At 37.6% G+C, this 20,841-nt stretch overlaps 1 protein-coding gene across 1 annotated transcript; it reads right to left on the minus strand.

The window, feature by feature from the left end:
• Positions 1-704: 704 nt before the first annotated feature.
• On the minus strand, positions 705-18,142 carry LOC139966696 (uncharacterized). Its single transcript, XM_071969980.1, has 11 exons — positions 17,555-18,142; positions 16,144-16,301; positions 14,741-14,931; positions 11,964-12,118; positions 10,258-10,401; positions 8,826-8,953; positions 7,004-7,172; positions 5,992-6,146; positions 4,715-4,830; positions 4,189-4,315; positions 705-2,817 (listed from the first exon to the last, which is right to left on the minus strand). The coding sequence occupies exons 1-11, from the start codon at positions 18,025-18,027 to the stop codon at positions 2,558-2,560; spliced, it is 2,076 nt and encodes a 691-aa protein (XP_071826081.1). The 5' UTR covers positions 18,028-18,142; the 3' UTR covers positions 705-2,557.
• Between the last annotated feature and the right edge of the window lie 2,699 nt (positions 18,143-20,841).

Consider the following 20,841-nt stretch of genomic DNA (forward strand, 5'->3'; position numbering starts at 1 on the left):
TGCCACTTTTATGCGTTCTTGGGTTGTTTTCATTTCAGCCTCTGAAAAAGATCCTGCTAGGATCAAAACGTTAGGACATAATAGTATTACTGTAAGTTATCATCATACTTGAGTATAATATTCCAGAATAAAATTACTTTAGTAACTAATTGATATTTTTGTCCTGGCTTATTTGCCTTTTTGTCTCTTTTCCTTTCTTTTTTCTGAACGATTTTCGGGGAAGTGTTGAAGTGGATAATTGAATCAGGATTAGCCACGAAATCTGATGATAATCTGGCTCTTAGCCCAACATCCCCCTCCTGCTGAACCCCACTATGCTCCTTGCCTTTGTCTTTACTTACTCCCTCTGAATTCTGTTCCAAATCACCTGTGTTAATATGGTACCACATTACCAACCCCACCCCCTCCTCTCCCACTCTCTTTCTTGACACCCCCCCCTCCCTGTAGGATGCTACCTGTGAAAGTTTATCTTTACTTATTCTAATATGATTGTGTAGAATACAAGGAAAGAATACCCCTGGGTTAGACACTGTCACTGAATGGTTGAAAGAGACACCGTGTCGCATGGGGATGCCACTCAATGACCTAGGTCGCACATGACAAGCGAGGTACTAGGACACTAAAAAGGTATTTGACACCTCAAACTTGATATCGCTCATATTGTTATTGCTGAGAAGCAACAAAAGACTGGAGGACAATGTTCATTATTTTGTATGATTTCTATTGTTAAATTTTACAAACAGTTTATCAAATTAACACAAAGAAAAAATTTATCATTCTGATACCTTAGCTTTTCCCTAAAAAGCACATTACAAAAGTTGAAAAGGTCACTTCATGGTTATTATTACAATTTTATGTTTTGGAAAACTCTTTTACCATAATATTGAAATACTCATGCATCCTCCTAGCCTGCAGTAGGTTGATAAGTGAAAGTGACTGGAATGCAAGTCTAAGTTAGGATTCAGTTACATGCTCATATTCAGACTGAATTTGATAAATTACAACTATACAGAAAAACCCTGTTCAAGGAAAACTGTCCAGTGACAAAACTGGTGATGTGTTTAGGCTTGCTATTGACAATTCCTTTAGACAGTACCTGATTTATTGATGACAGCAAATCTATAAACCAAATTTGACACTACTAAAAGCTTTTCTATTAGACCGATACTAAACAATTCATATGTTTCACAAAGTACTGATGGCACAAAATTTAAACCACACATTTTCATTTACCATGATCTGAAGAATTTAATACCACACAGAAAGGCTTAGTTTTTGCCACTTCCATACATCCTCTGCACTTTTAAGTGGATTCAATACCTTAAAAACCTATATCACTACACTGAATTTGAGTAATGGAATTCTCACACGAAAGTACCACTGCAGATTGGGTACAGAATTTCAGAATAAACAGAAAATTATTACTACAAAAATATATTAATCTCTATCCTGTTATTTCCTCTGCATGCGGTGTTCATAATTTCAGGCAGAAGATAATTTTCGATGGAACAGAAAGTTACAAAAAGAAATTAAAGTTAAGGTTTAGTCTTGTTTGAGGCCAAGGCCCCATAACACTACTTGAAAACACTTAAGCCCTGGTCATTGGTAATTTGTCACACCCACACACCACAGTGAGCACAATTTTAAACAATCCCTACTGGGGCACTACAGCGCACCACATCTACGTGTCCCCTGGGGGAACTTCCCATAGGGTGCGGCCCCAACCGGCGCACGTAACTATATTGACAAGGTATCTCGCAAGTCCCCATTTATACACCAGGGTGAAGGGAGGCAATGGAGATTAAGTGCCTTGCTCAAGGACACAATGTAGTGATCTGGCCAGGGCACAAACCTGCGATCCTTTAGATCTCCAGTTCACTGCCTCAACCACAACGCTCCACAGAGTAGTAGCAAATGTGTTTCATTCCCCTATAACCTCTATTGTTAATGTTTTCAAGTGGTACCACCGACACCTCTGTCCATTCTGACTCCCCGACCATCTTGTTACTTTTGAGACTTTATCAAGACTGCAGAGCAACATCAATATTGACAATCCTTAAAGGGTGTGAAGACTCGCGCACAAAGAAACGTCTCATGTCGGTAATCTGACCTAGTTTCGAATGAGGTGTAACAGAAGTGTTAGACACCACCATCGATCCCAGAAAATACACACACAGCTTGCTACCGTCGGTAATTAGACACCAGTGTACAGTCAATACATACAGCTACGGTCAATACCCACAACACAGTGTACATAGCAGCGATGGACATCTCAGGTCTAGATAAAAGATAACAAGGTATCACGTTTCATTACTGTCTGCATTTTGTAACGACAAGAAGAAAACTTCACCTGCAAGCAACGGAAAGTTAACTTTTTCAGAGCGCGGCATGCGGTTTGGGGCAAGTCTTCAAACTGCTGAAGCCCAAACTCATGAGACACTTGCCTCACATTTTGATGTCTCAAATTCAAAGGCTATACCCTGCTCCCGGATAGTGTTGAAGAAAAAATACCAAACCACCAGTTGGAGAATAAATCATACAATATTGTGTGTTATCCTTACTTGGCTTTATAGAATACCAAGTAAGAGTACATGATTATTTCTCCTGGATTAGATACAGGGTCAGGGTCAGTTCCATTGAACCAACCAAAATATGTGACCGAATGAGAGCTTCCAGAGTTCAGATCATCGGTGATGTCGAACACCCAAGGATCTACTTCCCGTCCATCGCACCAACCGTCTCTCCCGTAGAGCCATGTGCCGTGTTCGTTGGGCTCGACTCCGAGAGGCGAACGTTCGGCGCATCCTAAAGGCGTACCTGTAAAATAAAGAATGTCGGAAGATTGAATGTATAGAATTCCATTTATTTCTAAAAGAAGGGGGGAAAAAACATGAGGAAAATAATAAAATAATAATTATCTGTTGTCGCCAGTTTTAACAATGTGTGCAGTTAAGTAACACCATAACTTGCATCTTGTACAAATCACTGGCAAAGCAAAGTTAAGAGATTATTCCAAGATACAACTAGAGAGCCGGCAGGCTTAGTGATTCCTTGCCTCATAAGTTTATATATGGAATCACCTGATTGATAGAGCAACTGAAGTAAATGTGTCCCAAAGTCAAGTTACAGAACATCAGAAAAGAGTTTCAGATAACTTCACCATCTGCAAAGGAACTACCCCTCTAAGAGTTGATGACAGAAAACAGTCATTAGGGGAAGTGGCAAACCCTCTCAGCCACTTACAAGAACAAAGGTCAAATCCAATGACAGTGACATAGAAAAGCCATTCATCAAAGATATGGTTTGAATTTGAGAGCTAACAAGGTTTCCAGACTTTGACCTCTGTTGACCTGAAATGACCTTCCACCTCACCAGAAAAAAGCATTGAGTTTGTTCTATTCAATATGGTGCTTCCTCATACTAAATATTATTTAAGTTCATCCACTAGATGGATTTTGAGTTATAGTGTTCTCAAGGTTTTCAGACTTCTGTTGACCTCAAATGACCTTGGAACCCAATTGATCTGAGAATCTCATGTGAAGACTCAGTCATAAAGATGCTTGGTGTCCTGAAATTAAATGAAGTTTAAAGGAATAACAAAGGCAGGGATCAAAGACAATTTATATTGTTCAGTAACCTCAAAACTATCTAATATTAAGTTAACCGCTTTCTGTTGGACTGAATACGCTCGCTTTAAAAATTGGCTACCTAAGGCCTAACCACAATGCACAGTAAGCCGCCATTGATGATGCAATATGCCTGAAATTCCACACAGACCCAAATTTCTCATATCACAGGAGGAATCAGATGATAAGGTTATGTAATGATATGTCGGGTCCAGTATGTGTGTATGTGTGGGTGTATGTATGTATGTATTTTAGATCCTCCTGCAAGCAAGAACTCGCGAAGAAGCCATCATTGGCTTATCAAAGCCGCAAGCTGACCAAAGTCAGTCTCTTAATACATATTTAACATCCATGATTTAACTTCCAGTCATCGGTTCTTGTGGCCATCGCTGGAGTCCAGAGCTAAACAGACATCCCTGTGGTGCAGATGTGATAATCAAAGCAAGCACTTCTAAAACAAGGTAGATGACACTTTACCCTTTATCCAATTACTCATAACGACCTCAACATTTCAATGATGATGATACATGGTGAAAATATTGCATCGAGAGCTCCTGCTTACCTGCATTGTTGAATGTTTCCACATTGGGATGACTTTCATCGACCACAAAATGATGAGATGTCACACAAAATTCTCCGCAGCCATTCTCGTCACTCCCATGTCCAGTAATGATTGCAGCGATTTTAACCTTAAATCAACAAATTAAGACAATAAACAGGTATCAATTCTAAACCAAACTTCTTACAAGTTGTTGACATTTCTATGCACCCATTACAGATACTGCTTTCTCATCACTCCCATGTCCAGTAATGATTGCCACAATTTTAACCTTAAATTAACAAAAAGACAATAAAACAGGTTTAAATTATAAACCAAACCACTATTGACATTTCTATGCTTGCAAGTAATCATATCGAACCTTAAGCCTCAACTCATGACTATATTACAGTAGTCTAGAAAATATTTTATATTGAAACATAGTCCTATAATTATATTACTGTGTATTCTCTCAAGCCCAGTTAGTATTGCTAACATCTGTTGTGGTAATTGGCAACACAAATTTCTTATGAAGCAGTTACCAACTCACCTGTTTGACATCACTGGGTATGGTGAAGTTAATGGGATGGTACTTTTGGTTGTATTTCTTATCAAATGTTCCACCAACAAATAATGGTGTTATGGTGACCGGTTTTAAAGCGCTACCTGTCGGAAATTAGTCAAAGCAGAGGTTAAAGGACCAATGACAAATATTAAACTAGGAACATGGCACAGGTTGAACTCTGACTGTGTTGAGTAATTTGGAAAATAAATTATAAAAGGAATCAATTATTTATACATCTTGATGTGTGTTTAAGATAAAAACTGTAATAAGGTTTCGTTTGCCAATAACGAACAAACCGATAGACACAGAACTCTGGATGAATGAAATCAGCTAACTGGAACTGTATTCTGTCATTTTAACAAGTTACAACAGATATTACATCACAAGATTTTTGTTTGATTGTTGAGGTTCTTTTCCAGGTGATCTTCTCAAAAGTATAGTAACAGTGAACAGCTTGCACATGCACCAACACCAACACCACATACACACACTGCATATTCACCCATGACAACAAGCATGCATGTACTGTACAGGCACCCATGCCAACAAGCACACATGCACTGTGCATGCACCAATGTCAACAACATACACAAACTGCATGTGTACCCTTGCACTGTACAGGCACCCATGCCAACAAACAGACATGCACTGTGCATGCACCAATGCCAACAACATACACACACTACATATGCACCCATGACAACAAGCATGCATGCACTGTACACAAGCACCCATGCCAACAAACACACATGCACTGTGCATGCACCAATGCCAACAACATACACACACTACATATGCACCCATGACAACAAGCATGCATGCACTGTACAGGCACCCATGCCAACAAACAGACATGCACTGTGCATGCACCAATGCCAACAACATACACACACTACATATGCACCCATGACAACAAGCATACATGCACTGTACATGCAACCAAGACAACAAACACATCATGCACCACACAAACACCAAAGCCAACTACCACATATTAATTGCACATGCACACATGCCAATAACACAAGCACCCATGCCAACAGACACATGCACCCACACAAACAGACATACATGGTGTGCTACAGGGATTCAGAAAGAGTTCTGTTAGTCTGAGATACCAATAATTTCTTTCAAAACTTAAAGCACCTTTAAAGTCAATTTGGAATCTCACATGCTTTGAAAAGTTGACATCTGGCTTATGGTATCAAAGTATGGATCTATGGATTCAGAGTCAGTTCTCTGTTTTCATGTGTTAGACTTACTGGAACTAACTCCCGTCGAGGTCTTTGAGAATCGTAAATTTAAAGATGGTTTCCATGCCGCAGCCCAAGGAACTGTTTTCATGGTGAAGTTACATGTGGTTGACGTGAGAAGAGGCAGGAGGGCTGTCACATCTGTCAACCACCTCCCAATCCTCCTAAAATTAGAGGTGAAGAGATGAAGTTACTGCAGGCTGGTTGTTTTAGAAAAATGTAATACCTCCAACTATGGAAGTACATGCCACAACATATAATGCGAGCTGGTGTGTAATGTAACACTTCCAGGTATACATGTACATGACACAGAATGTACTGTTAGCTGGTTGTGTTGGTAATAAACAACCACCAATAGATGCAAGTAAATGAACAGTCATGTACGGTTAGCTGGTTGTGTTTGTAATGTAACACCTCCAACAATGTAAGTACAAGAACAAAGCAAGTACTATTAGCCAGTTGTGTTTGTAATGTTATACCTCCAACAATGTAAGTACATGGTAAAACACTGTACTGTATGGCATTAGTTTGCTATACATACATTCATGTTGAAAAGCTAGTCAGTCACATATTTCAAAACTAATACACTCATCGAAGCCTAACACACTATTACAGTTCATGTACTGAAGCCTTTCCTAATTTGCATATATACAAGTTTGGGTCAGAGGAAATACTTACTGAGATCATAATGACAGATACATGTTCTATTTATTTCACTACAAGACCATTGGCCCTGGTGACAAATGCATAACTTAAAAGTTCTATAATACACAACAAACATGTTCATCTTCTTCTTTGGGAAACAAAAAAATATCAGTAATTCAAATATTCCATTCAGTAAGTCAATAAGTCAATAATTCCTTGAGCTTTATGATCACTCCATAAACTACGAATTCAGCTAGTATTTCAAAATAAAGTTTTCCTTTTTAATTTTGACACATGTGTCTACAAATCACAAGCATATCAATTAATTGGCAGTAAGTGAGTACCCCAGAAAATCAAAAAGGTTTCTCCACCCTACCTCCTAAATGGAGTAATCCATCTGCCTAGTTCTTGCCCACACAGGGGCGACTCAGCATCGCAGCATACATACAGTTGGACCGTATGGTCCCAGGGAGGGCATTCTTCGTCCCTGGTTCCGGGACAAGACAGCGAGGCATCAAGTTCAAACTTGTCATACTTCAGTAACTCTGAAATCATTTTAGAGCAAAAAAATCATATTCCTAGGGTTGCTTTTATCATGTAGCATGGACACTGCGAAGTTCAGACACCTAAGCCTTAAAACACCCCAAAACTATACCTGCCTTTTATTGACAAATATGTAAGTACTTGCTTGCAAACGGGTCATTTTGGACAGAAAATAACTGTAGCTTCGTAGCTTTTTGTGAAATAGGCTCTTGTTGTAGGTTTTCATGGTGAAATCGTGTATTACTTAGGGGTGTCCGAACTTTGCAGTGTTCCGAACTTTGCAATACTGACTATATCTTTGTTTTGTTTTTTTCCTTTTCATTCATAAATTTAATGCCCAAAAATGTCAGTACAGAATCAAACAAGTACAGAAAACAAACTAATAACAAAGGAGTTGAAATCAAATGAAGCCTCATTAACAATGTCTGCTGTACTTAATGAGAAGTCTGTAAGTTTAAAAATAGCCTAATAGGGGGAAAATGACAAAATGTGAAGCCATTAAAAGAGCTTTCATTATGAAAATCTTCTTTTTTCTTCCTAATTTGTTGTTAACAAGCAGATTTTTGTATCCAGTGGAAACAACTGGGCCAGTAATTGGGAAACAGGGGAATAAGGTGAATTAATCTCTCTCACAAGACAAAAACAACACAGTTCACACCTCAGATTGGCACGTTTCTTTTCCATACTTAAATACATCAAGCACAGTTTGGGATGTTCTGCTTGCAATTGAAGTATCTCTCAAGACACAAAAATACATCCGTGCAAATGATCTGTTAAGGTTTTTTCACTAGATTCACAAAAAGGTGTTTTAATGTCTCAAGAGTGTCTTCTAAGCTTAAAAAACTAAACCATGACTCTGTCTTGGCCTAGTTAGATATAGCCTCTGACTTCGTAGTCAAATAGTAGTCAAAACAATGTTTCCAACATAGGGATTCAACTAACGTATCAAGAGGAGGGAAAAAATTTACATCTCCGAAGATGAAAACAGTAGGAGCTGAAAGGATACCCAAGGTAGAGATGAGAATGCAATTGTTACACAAAGATGGGTAAGTGCAGAGGACAGTTAATACATTCAAGATAATGGAATTGGCTATCTTTGCACTATTAGATCTCCCTCCCACTACTGTTCGCACTTCCACCTATGGGGAACCTTGTTTTGCTAGATCAGCTCCACAGCTCTGGAACAGTCTCCCCTTACATCTGAAAACAATCCAGCATGTGTCAACTTTCCAGAAAGAACTCAAGACGTTCTTATTCATGAATGCGTATCCATTTGTTTAATGACTGTTGTGTCCATTTTGGGTACTTTGCTCCTGCAGCGCTTCTAAGCAGTTTTTTTTAACTGGATAAAAGCGCTTTACAAATTCTTATATTATTATTGTGGATACACTGGATTACAGTATACAGTATTATATTGTTTAGTTTTTGCCACAAGTGACACCTTGATCAAATTGGTTATTTGCAAAAATTTGCCTTTGTCACAGCCAGCTGTTTTCTTCAATACAAAGTATGCTTTCATGTAATCAAATGTATCAGTAAACATATAACACATAACACATATATCATATAATCAATGTAAACATATAACACATTAACACATAACACATATATCAATGTAAACATATAACACATATAACAGTAAACATATAACACACCTTCCATAGATGGTAATTTGACAGTGCTGACCACACCTGCGTCACCCTGCATGATGGAGCCGTTAATGACTGGTATCACCAGAGCCTCTTGGGAGAGTCGAGCCAATAAATCAGTTTGGTAGTTAAACCTTCAATGAGACAGATAAACAGAACCAAAAAAATTTCTAACAGTTCCTCTTAAAGATATATCATTTATTTATACATGAGACAAATATGAAGAAACAACCCTACCAACACAAAACACATCCTTTGAATGATCCACAAATCTAGGGCAATGTTGAAGACCTTAAAAGCATATTGGCCAGCTTTAACAGACTGCGCTTCTTTAGGTTAATAATTATCCAGGGACAGAGTTTAAATAATTTTATCAGTTCAACTGTCGGGCAATCTGTACTTTGATCTAAGCTTTCCTAAGCTGTAAAAGTTGGTCGTCACAAAAGAGTATGTGGGGTAGTAATATATTAAGCAATGTATGCAAGTGTACACAGAGGTGCCAAGAGCCCCCCCCATCTGACCCCAGGGACAATTATCTCAAGCAATACCTTTTGGGCACTCTTCCTGTTACATTAAGTATAATATAAAAGTGAGAATACACTATTCTTTATCGTATATATTCCCAGGCCCCTCAATATCTTCTGAACCCTAATTGACCCCAGGCCACTGAGCTATAGCCACCTCTGAACCCCTGTCCCCCCCCCACCCCCTCAACAGACCTGAGGATACAACTAGACATTGTAATTTACTGTTTCAATATATTATTCTACATTCAAGTTATTCAATACATTATCATCATAGATATATGTGACCAGAACATCAAGTTACTCTAACAACATCTGGTAAACTAACACACTTTTTTACCTTATCTCTAATCCTCAAACTATGATAATGTTATTTGAAGACGTTCCTTCTTCCACAAAGAAGTCTTCTGTGGGTAGTCTCGTTATGACCACGGTCTAACGTAAAGCCTTAATAATAGCTCCAACAGGTTTGCAAATCCTGAACTTAATGAGGAGAGGGTCTTAATGAAGTGACCCCTCAGGGTATCCCTGAGAAACTCTGTTCTCTGTGTGGTGTGAATTCACCCTCAATGGATCTCAAAGTTTCTCTAAGGTCTTATGAACATGTTTCAACATTTACATAAGCATCCCACGTGGACTTGGTCACACATTCAGCTGTTTTGAGGAAACCTTTCATATTTTCCACTAGTTGCAGCAGGTTCTGAGCAAAGCCGTTATCATGATCAAGTAAGCATCTCAACGTTGGGCTTTGTAATTTCGAGGAGTTTTTGAAAAATACCTCGAATACTCTCTTGTTTTCCAGCGATTTCCCTCCTGTAAAAAAATTATGCTTTATTAAAAAAAAAAAAATTTAAATTTAAAAGAGCATTCTTCACTATAAAGTAGATACTTCTTTCACTATGTAACCTACTTACCATTGGGCTTGCCAGTTGAAAAACTGGAAGGACGGATACAGCAGCCAGCCAAACTCGGACAAGAGCCCTTGAGCATCGACTGCAAAGTAGAAATTATCGCTGGGTGTCGTCTGAAAAGTCACGTTGATAGCCCCTTGTGATAGTCTAAGGTTTGGAAAGATAAATTGAAATAATTAAAGATGAAAATTTTATACTTCACTTTATGGCTTAGGGGCATAAATTAACTATGCTATCAATATTGGTAATGTCTAACACACTTTGAAAGTTGAACTGTCAAAGAGCAGTTTTTCTTCTTTTTTTTCTCCTGTTTTTGTTATTTATTTTTTATTGGTGAGCTCTTCATTCATTACTTCACAATATGGAGTCTACTGAATAGATTTACAGCACTGTATTTGCCCTTTTTCTGTAATTCCAGCATTACAGTTACGCTGATGTCATTAATAGGTTGGCTTCTTATGACTTCTTTTGCATACTGTACACGATTGCCAGCTCTGTACTTTTTACCATCAGCCAAAATTGCAATTCATAGAATATTTCTCAAATATCGAAACAAATATAAAGACAAGGTGAGGGGAAACCCTTCAGTCTGTACTTTCATGAATATGAAAGTACCAGCACATTTCTGAGTTACATTTGACATGATATGATCTCAGTTCCAAGAATTTTGTGGTTTGTTAAAGAAAAACAAATATATTTAACCAGATGGCCAGTTGGCTTTGTGATTCCTTGCTGTATAATGTGCTCAAAATGACTAATGTAGAGTGCAAGTGAGTTAATTTTGTCCAAGAATTAAGTGAGAACCAGAAAAGAACAGAAATTTTCAGGTTTCATTTGCTACACTCCCATGTGGGCCATTAACCAATAATCCCTGGTAAGGATTTTACACTACAGATTTTTTATTCCAAAATGTTTCAATATCCAGTAAGAACAGTCTTCTTATGTGAAATGTAGACACATAGATTTATGGGCAAATGGAGATTTTCTTTTACCAACTTTGAGCTAGCAAATCAGCTCCTTCACCAACCATCATCCCTTTATTAATTGTTATTAATGAATGAGAGTTCCATGACATTGTTATATACTGTGAAATATTTTCACAACCTACTGCTAAAGCCAAAGTCATCTAGTATAAATCACAGAGGATAAAGGCCAATTCTAAGACCATATAGGATAACTTGTTGACCCCTTGAAGCTCAGCGTGAGGGTGAAAACTGATAAGGGCCACTTGAGTTTGTTTAAATCACCCAACAAAAGAGTATCAACTTTTTTAAGTAACTGAATTGATTTAGTGGATGAGTTAGGAATTTACAAAGTTTTCAGACTTTGACCTATCTTGACCTTCACAGGATATGATCTTGTTCTTGTATAAGAATAAGATGAAACAGCATACCAACCATGAAATTTTTGAGTTACTGTGTTTACAAGTACGTGTCACATACACACACACACACCTTAGCAGGCATAAATGCTATTACCATCACACAGATTCCTTATGCCTCTCACTCGGAACACAAAAAAAAACCAAGACAATCTCATTGGATATATGAGATATGATGGTACCTGTAGAAGTAAAGGCATTGTCCCTGACTGACCGACTGACTGACCGACCATCTTTTACATGCCAACTTTTCTTACACAATGAACATCTGCCAGTTGAATATTTTGAGAACCTTTTTACAAAGAAGTTGTTTAAATTACAACCCTACCTGTCCAATAGTTCCTTGTCCCATGGTATCATGCTGGCAGGAATGCTAGGTGGGGTGAAGCACTCATCATCCACACAGTTCATATCATCCACCGGGTGGCCTGACTCTGCGTAAACTAACACTCCTATCGCTCCGGAGCTTTCCATTGCGTTGACCTGAAAAGTTCACCATTATAACAATCATAATAATATTTGACTTTTTATATAGCGCGGTATACCAGCGATTAGGTCTCAAAGCGCTTTACAGATGTTATATAACACCTGGTCAATGATAACCTGTCCCAGAGACAATCCCTCCAGGCTGCAGCAATTAAATACTGCGCCCAATGACAAGTTACCTCACAGGTACCCATTATACCCCTGGGTGGAGAGAGGAAAGTGAGATAAAGCATCTTGCCCAAGGACACAATGTAATGAACTAGGCAGGAATCGAACCAGCAATCCTTGGATCACAAGTTTGACGCCTTAGCCAATTGGCCACCATGCTGTCAACATTATAGTTGGATGAATAATTCATACAAAAACATCAATTATCAAAAATAGTTTAAGCTGTTTGTTTGAAGTTGCTATACAATCAGAGGTTTATTTAGCATGGATTAAAAATTGAGGATCTCTGGGTATTTGTGGGTAATGTCTCATAATGGCCAATCAAGACAAAGCAGATTCAGTATTAAACTTGCTATTTAAGTAACATGTCGCAAGATTTATTGGATATTTGGCCTGTGCAGACAATGTGTATGAATGATTTTAATGTTATAAAGATAAACATAAACAGTTTTCAGCTCAATCGCCATAACGACATGATCTTCATTCTGCTCTTGACAGTTTTTACAAAGTGACATCCAAATCTTGAAAAATCATATATATTTGTCAAACCAGATGCTTATTAAGTGGTTTTGACCAAAAGACTTAAAAGAATTCCACCAATTTTGTGTTCAGCTATCAACTTCAGCCAATAGAATATGTCCCTCTAAGAGGCAGTGAGTAAAGCATGGGAGCTCTAGTACAGTCATGAAATGTTAAACAAGTTGCAACTTCATTTACCAGCATATATAGCAAAATTGGAACTACTGTCAGATAATGCAAGGTTTAAGGCATTGAAGATTCGCCCCAAACCGCGTGTGGCCATCTGAAAAAGTTAACTTTCTGTTGCTTGCAAGTGACGTTTTGTGCGTGTCGCTACAAAATGCAGACAGTAATGAATGTGATACCTTGTTATCTTTAGCTGGACCTGAGATGTCCATCGCTGTATCATTAGTATACTGTGCTGTGGGTATTGACCGCAGCTGTATGTACTGACTGTACACTAGTGTTCTAATTACCGATGGTAGCAAGCTGTGTGTGTATTTGCTGGGATTGATGGTGGTGTTTAACACTTCTGTAATACACCTCATGCAAAACTAGGTCAGATTACCGGCATTAGACGTTTCTTTTTGCGCGAAGCTTCACACCCTTTAAAGGACATCACAGTATTTCCTGCAACTGTGGTAGAATGTACAATATCTATTGGTCACTTTCAAGTGTTCACATTTATGGAGATTTTATCTTGAAAGTTGAAGACAGCTCAACATCTGGGAATACTATTGCCAGTCAAAGTTGCCCCATGATGTTGTTTTTTTTTTAATGTGTCTGTATGAATTTTAATAGGCTAACATTTGGAGTCAATAGTCTATAAATAACCTGCAAAGGAGAAGTTTTTATAAGGCAGACTAAAATGTGATTGATAATTTCAGCATACTTCCTTCCTCGTAGGCACACATACATGTAGTATATACTTATGATACAGGAAATCACTTTCTTATGTTTCGCACAGAGAAAGATGTTCTTTAATGTGATGGTTTGACAAGTGCGTTGTACTTCTAAGTGACATAGCACTGAAGTACAAAAATATGTCAAATGACTCACATCATTTTAAATGCAATGTCATTAAACTTGCAAGAAAAATTGTGTAGCGATGCAATTACTTAGTCATATTCAAATGTGTCTTGAATTTATTGAAAATGAATTTCATAAGAAATAGGATTTCAAGCAATACAGCATTCAGTTTTCCATCAAGCTTTTTCATGCTTCTTCATATTTTACATAGCTAATATTTGATACAGTTAAAATTCATAAATAAGCTTTTATAAATTCCATAAAGACAAAAAGAAAGAACCAGCTCCCAGCTAGGTGGTTCCCTTGTCTGTTTGCCTAGATGTTCGTAGAGTACGGCCGAGCTGCTACTAAAGGGGACGGGGGGGGGGGGGGATATACATATTGCTGACATGACAAGCCAAAACAGGATGGCAAGTTGCCTTTTATATTTTCTTTTTTTGCGAGGTTTCTTTCATTCTTCCTTTGAAAATAGCAGGACATAAAACTTTGTGATATTTAGAAATTGTTCTAGCAGCATGCTGTTGATAATAAACCTGAACTGGGTCATCTCAGATTTATAACCGAATCCATGAATGCTACACAGCAGAAGACAACTCAAATGTGAAAAATCAGAACACACATTCCTTCCACAAAATTGTGACTTCCAGACTGATATCGCAAATTCACAAACAAGTTTTCATTGTTACAGGTTTTACCATCATCTCTGTCGGAACGGTGTGAAAATGATAGGTTTGTCTCCAGAGTTATGTTTTGTAGATTCGGGCTGAAGCTACTGTACTATGGAAGGGAAGGAGGGATGTACATATTACTGACATGAAAAGGCAAACCAAGATCGCAAGTGACGCTGTGGGAATATTACTGCTCCCAGAATTTAATTGTACTGTATTATTTCTAGTTTTCTACCTTCTTAGAGTAACTGCAGCCTCCTGCTTGCACCAGTGCAATCTTCTTGTTGACCGTTGCGTTTATTGAGCAGCCACTGAACGCATGTATGACCTCGTTCGATTGGTTCTTGAAGACAGACTCGGGTGACGGTAGCCAATCGTATCTTGAGTCCAGTCTCTTCAGGATGAGGGGAGGTTTGAGAGCATCATCTGGGTACCAAATGATATCATAAATGACCAAAAAAACATTATCACTATAAAAATACCCTGCAGACAACGGCAAATTACACATAACGAATCTTACTGAACAAATTATCTAAAATTTAAAAAAATTATTTATTTTTTTATGATAAAAAAGTGCTATATAATATTCTGCAGAAAGTTGTTGTCATATTTTGATAAATTTTCAACAGTTTTCATTAAATTCATGATAAAAAGGAATCTTGTGAAAGAATTATTTGTTGAATGTCTTCTTCAGAGACTAACAGAACAAACACATACCAAGGATACTGTGTCCTTTAGTCTGTTTTATCAGTTAACCTGTTAAAAGTTAAATGTTAAAAGATCTTAGTAGGATCAAAACGTCAGGCCCTCTTACTTTTCATTATAAACATACACAGGATTTTTTGCAGTAGACATTGTTAGTAGTTTTGTAAACAGTTTTGTATTCTCTCTTAAAATTGGTGTGAGGAAGTATTCCAGAATTGAAATACAAAGTTATGGTCAGCTGGTATTTTGCAGAATGTGAACAACGAAACAAGTCAACTTTTAAATCAATATATTAATTATACCGTATTCTTCTCTATAAAGAAGTAGTTTAGCTCCAGAAATCTGAGATATATAATGACTCAACTGATCATGAATGACAAAGATAATGAATGGGAGGGGCTACACCGCAACACAGTGTTGCAACAAGTTGTACTTTTTTTTTTAAAGACACTGTACAATCTGATGATGCAGAACCAGGAAGGAAGTGAAGACAAAATGAAAACGTTTTTACTATTACTCTAAATCTACCAAAATTTGCACTTGGTCTGATGAGTGGTGTATTGATATTAGACACGATTTGGTCTTTTTTGTGAATGAAATAATATACAGTATGTAATGTGTGGGACACAAATCTTTGTTTTCTTGAGATTGAACCATTTACAACACTTTTGGGAAGGAGCGAGCAAAAATGGTTGTACTGTACCCATGTAGATCTCTGGGTCAGATGATGAGCCTGTACTGAATTATATGTGGATATTACTCTACATAGCAAAAACTATGCATAGTAGTACTGTAAAGTACCTTGCACTGTTAACAATAATGTCACATTCCATTTAAATGTTAAATCTCTACCTTATTTTATATTAAATATGATAGTAAAGGTAGATGAACAAATTATTCTTTAATAACCCTGGCCATTAAAGTTTTACCTACCATTATTGAAAACAGCTTGTGACAAGCCACAGCCATGATCTGAACAAGCATAGTCTCTAAAAGCAGCTGAAATCCAGTTGCCGACTTCATCAAGAGACGTTATGACAAAGTGTGTGACGTCCAAAAGAGACTGGGATGCCTTCTTATTGGAGTAATATCTGCAATTTAACAATCACTCTTTTGTTTAATTGACATTTAAAGTTTACAAATTAAAACAATTGAAAAGAATGCAAAGTTACTGCATATATACATGTAATTTTCATAGTCAGCATCTTGGATGAACTATTTGTGACTAGTAGGTTCTATTTGAACTTATTAAAAAGTGTAATGATGTAACCGGCATTGAAAGGCACTTCTTAAATGCTTAGACACCAGCATTTAAGATCAAGCCTTTAGCAATCGTCCAGTCTGACACTGTATTGGATGACTTGACCAATTGGGGGAGGGTAGGGAGAGGGGGAGGGGGAAAAAAATAACAACAAAATGGACAAATGCATGCACATGAATTGAAATCCAGTAATGACATATTTCCACTGTTTGTGCATGCTGAAGCAACTTTTTGAATACAGGTATAACAAAAAGCATCTACTGTAAACTGTATGTTAATTTTGAGGAAAGTGAGGAATGGGCGTGTAGACTATGACACTGATGAGAAACAGAGGCAGATTCCCAGGCTTAAAAAACTGAAAAAGATGCCAATGTTATCCATATATTGTGCAAGCGTTCTAAATAGAGGAAACTTTGCCAATGGAAAGGGCTATTCTAAGATGCCTTTCCCAGGCCATTAATTTGATACATATTTGGCAAAGTGAACTTGCTAGTTCCTATTTCTTGCTAAGATCAATTGTGTTTATGATTGCTCAAGGCAAAGATAGGATGGGTAATGATTTGGTTGGGGAGGGAGGGAGGGAGGGAGGGAGGGAGAGGGGGCACTGGGGCAGAGATGAGATGTCGAGACGATGGGAATGATATAAGACACACATGATTCAACAAATACCCTTAGTCTACAGTCAAGGCTATAAAATAATACAGTGCAGATTAAAGTCATCAGTATTAGCCACATAATTTAGCATGTATTATACAAATGTTAGAATTTTTAAAAAAGTATTCTTCTGGCTCTCCTGACCCTACAAATTATTCATTAAAGTATATTCATATTTATATAAACAAATAAATGCCTCATTGAAGTCAACTAAATTTTGCGACACCATTAGAATTCAATTTAGATATTTGTACAAAGTTTCACCATGAACAGCCCTTCTTGGTTACATTTAAGTTACATATAGGCCTAAGGCCATTTGACTTTCTAGGCCTAGGCCTAGCATAGTTAAAGTTGATATTGAAGACACTATTGCTTATGTGATAACCTAATTTTAAAATAAGGCATGATATAATGTTTTTCACATCTTACTTCACTGCACTCTTTACTTGCTTTTGCATCCATTGTGCATCGGACAGGGGGTCGAGGCTTGTCGGTATCACCACCAAATGTGTGTTGTTTGGAAAGTCTTGTACCAAAGAATTCAAAGAATATTGCGAAGTCCATAGACATTCTAGGAAAGCAGACTTATTGTTGAAAGCATGGAATATAATAGAAGAGCCATCAAAGAGAGAGCTGGGGTACTTAATCGTGCCACCCAAGGTGAAGAGATTAAACGGCTGAGCCTCATTTCCTGGAGAGAGATCGTTTGGTTCATCACTCAATGTGTGTAGCCCTTCTGCGAAATATTTCGCATTACCAAGATTACTGTCAGCAGTCTTGATGGTGTGATGCCAATCTTTCTTGTAGTTATTATCCTTCGAGGATATTCGAACGGTAATTCCACATGTACAGTGACTGAAGAGAACAAAAAGATGCAGAAAGTTCAGAAGTATCCACTTCATATTGAGAGTTTCCTCTTATGAATCTAACGTGAGTCAGTTGGTTTGTTTTTCGAGTGCTAGCCTACAGTAATTATTATTCGTGAGTGGAATAACATGTGATGTTCTTGTCTGTATACTGTCGCGTTATTACTTCCGTTAACTGCAGCATTGTCGCACACTCCCACTAGTTTCAATCCAATCAAAGTTGATAATACACGATGATATTACAAGCGCCATAGACTTTTAATGTTAATTATCGCCTCAAAATATGAAGAATTGCAAGGTCAATATTGTCTAATAATAGAATTGCTGCTGCTGTGATTGGGCTCAAATTCTGGAGTCTTTCTCATCCGTATTTCATTCTCGCGGGCGCAAAGTGATTTTATTAAAGTCAATAGGATAATATCTTGATAGGAAGAAAGATGATATTACTTCCTCTTCAAGTTAAAGATAATATAATGGATTTTGAATCTTTATTACAGTGGCACAGCCACTATCAAGCAGAAACGCTGACAGAAATTAAAACCGTGAGACAGCTCATATAATATGCCTAAACAGATTGAGCCTAGGCCTAGATCGACCGCAACAGCAAAATGAGAGACATATAATGTATGGTTACTTGAGTTGAAATTGTTTTTATGTCCTCTACAGTGTATTCGATTGTAAGAAAGCATTCACGGAAATCCGTGTTTCTAGAAAATTACAGTTTAGGCGCGTATCTCCCTCCCCTCCCCCCCCCCCCCCCCTCTCCCTTCAACCCACAACAGAAATTGAAAGTAATTAGTAGCTAACTATGCCTCAGAGTGCACCATTTCACGTCTAAAAGTTCAATCTTTTTCTGTGAGACAAGACCCGGCCCCGTGAGATTTAGTTTCAACGAATCCCAGGGCCACACGTACCCCTCTATTGTTTTTTCTTTTAAATCCTAGGTCCGCCACTGTACTTCGATAACTCATGGAGGTAAAAACTGTTTTACCTCCATGGATAACTGAACCTTGGATTCTGAGATCAGGGAGTTGTTATGGAAACAACTCCCTGCTGAGATACATTGACAGCTACCAACACAAAACTCTAATTGTATCACATTCAAGGGAAATCTCAACAACCATGATAATTAATTAAAAGGAAAGCGGTATAGCCTAAGTATCGCGTACCACAGGTAACATATCATTGCAACAACGTATGTATAACGTGGAGAACTGCTTTAACAGTGGCAGCCATAGTGAAATGCTTGTTGAAATTGAATTTTCTATTCTATAGGAGTTTTCTTTGCAAGACACTAAGCTATGACTCGCGGTCAGCCCTCTTTAAAGATTGGTGTACAACGTCGGAGATTCACAATTAACAAAACAAATTTAAAAAAAAATCAGTTTTAATCGGCATTATATATGACTGAAGGCAATATCAAAAACCAACTTTCACTGTATGTTCATTAATGCAGGTATAATACAAACTATAGTTATATTTTGCATGATACCTGATCTCCGTATAATCTTTCACATGGCTTGCTGTATCAGTAATTAATTTTCCCTTTTGATCCAGGTTAGTCGAGTCCAGATTATTCTCAGCTAAGCCGTTACTTCCTGACAAATAAGCGACTCCCGACTCCATCATTATGGGTCAATTATAATTCTATAATAAGATTTGATTAAGTTTCGCATCTTGATTATTATAGATGCGCGCTAGCCGCTATCTGTAATTTAATATTCTAACCCATTTCTGTTTTACCCTCGCTGAAATCACTTGTTTGCATATACCAGTAGAGAGCGAGAGCAGTTCCATTATGTATTGATATAGACTTACTACATGAACTTCCCTTCTCGTACATAGTAAATTATTAAATTCCTATCTTACTGCAAGGCGTCTTAAATCTGATACACTCACGGAAATATACTGCTCACGTAAATGTGAAAAATAAATACCCTGTTGCAGGGACGTAGCCAGGGGAGAGGCAGGTGGGAGCGGCTTCCCCCCCCTCCGCCCCCCCTTCACTGTCGAAAATAATTATTACACTGCTAAATATAAAAGTTTATATTGTCCATCAGTTAAGTTCGTCAAATGTATTAAAGTCCAGACATTGGACAATAAACAAGAATCATCCTACTGAAAAAAATTGTAAAAGAGCACTATTTTTGTCTTTCTGATATTATATATATAGCCTATGTAAAAGATCGAACATGTAAAAGAATAATTCAAACCGGAAACAAAATCTGCTGATAATATGATATAATATGATAATGATGAAACTGGGAAGACATTGCACCAGATCGCATCTAAGGACCTTCAATAATTGTTCAAAAGATTCTCAAAAGGGGAGGGGGAAATCCCCATTCCCTTAGACCCGTCCCCAACATCAATCCCAAAATCTACTCCCCCCCCCCCCCCTTGCAAATTCCTGGCTACTTCGCTTCCCTGTTGTAATTGTTATAGCCATGCCATGCAGGAGGATAGATGTGTAGCATTTTACTTGCGACGTGAAATCTCAATAGCGCCATCTTAAACTTTTCACCTTTGGATAGCTGTCGGCGAGGCTGTAGGTAAAAAACTTTTCAATTAAAATAAAGCAACAATCGCCGTATCGTTATAGTGGACGTTAGCAGTTGTGCTTGAGAATAATAACCAATTTAATATGAAAAAGAATAAAGATAATCATATTTCAGCATTTCTTTAAAATTGGTATGACTGGTAGTAATTTCGGTGTGATAACTGTATTACACATTTTCGCAATGTACATATTTCAAAAATACTGAAAGACGAATTTCACGTTAGCAATGACTCTGTATACAGTTAGATGATGCAAACTTGTTTGAGGAGGGGTGTGAAGGATGGGTGGAC

This window comes from Apostichopus japonicus, chromosome 4 (assembly GCF_037975245.1).
Source record: "Apostichopus japonicus isolate 1M-3 chromosome 4, ASM3797524v1, whole genome shotgun sequence".
NCBI lineage: Eukaryota > Metazoa > Echinodermata > Holothuroidea > Aspidochirotida > Stichopodidae > Apostichopus > Apostichopus japonicus.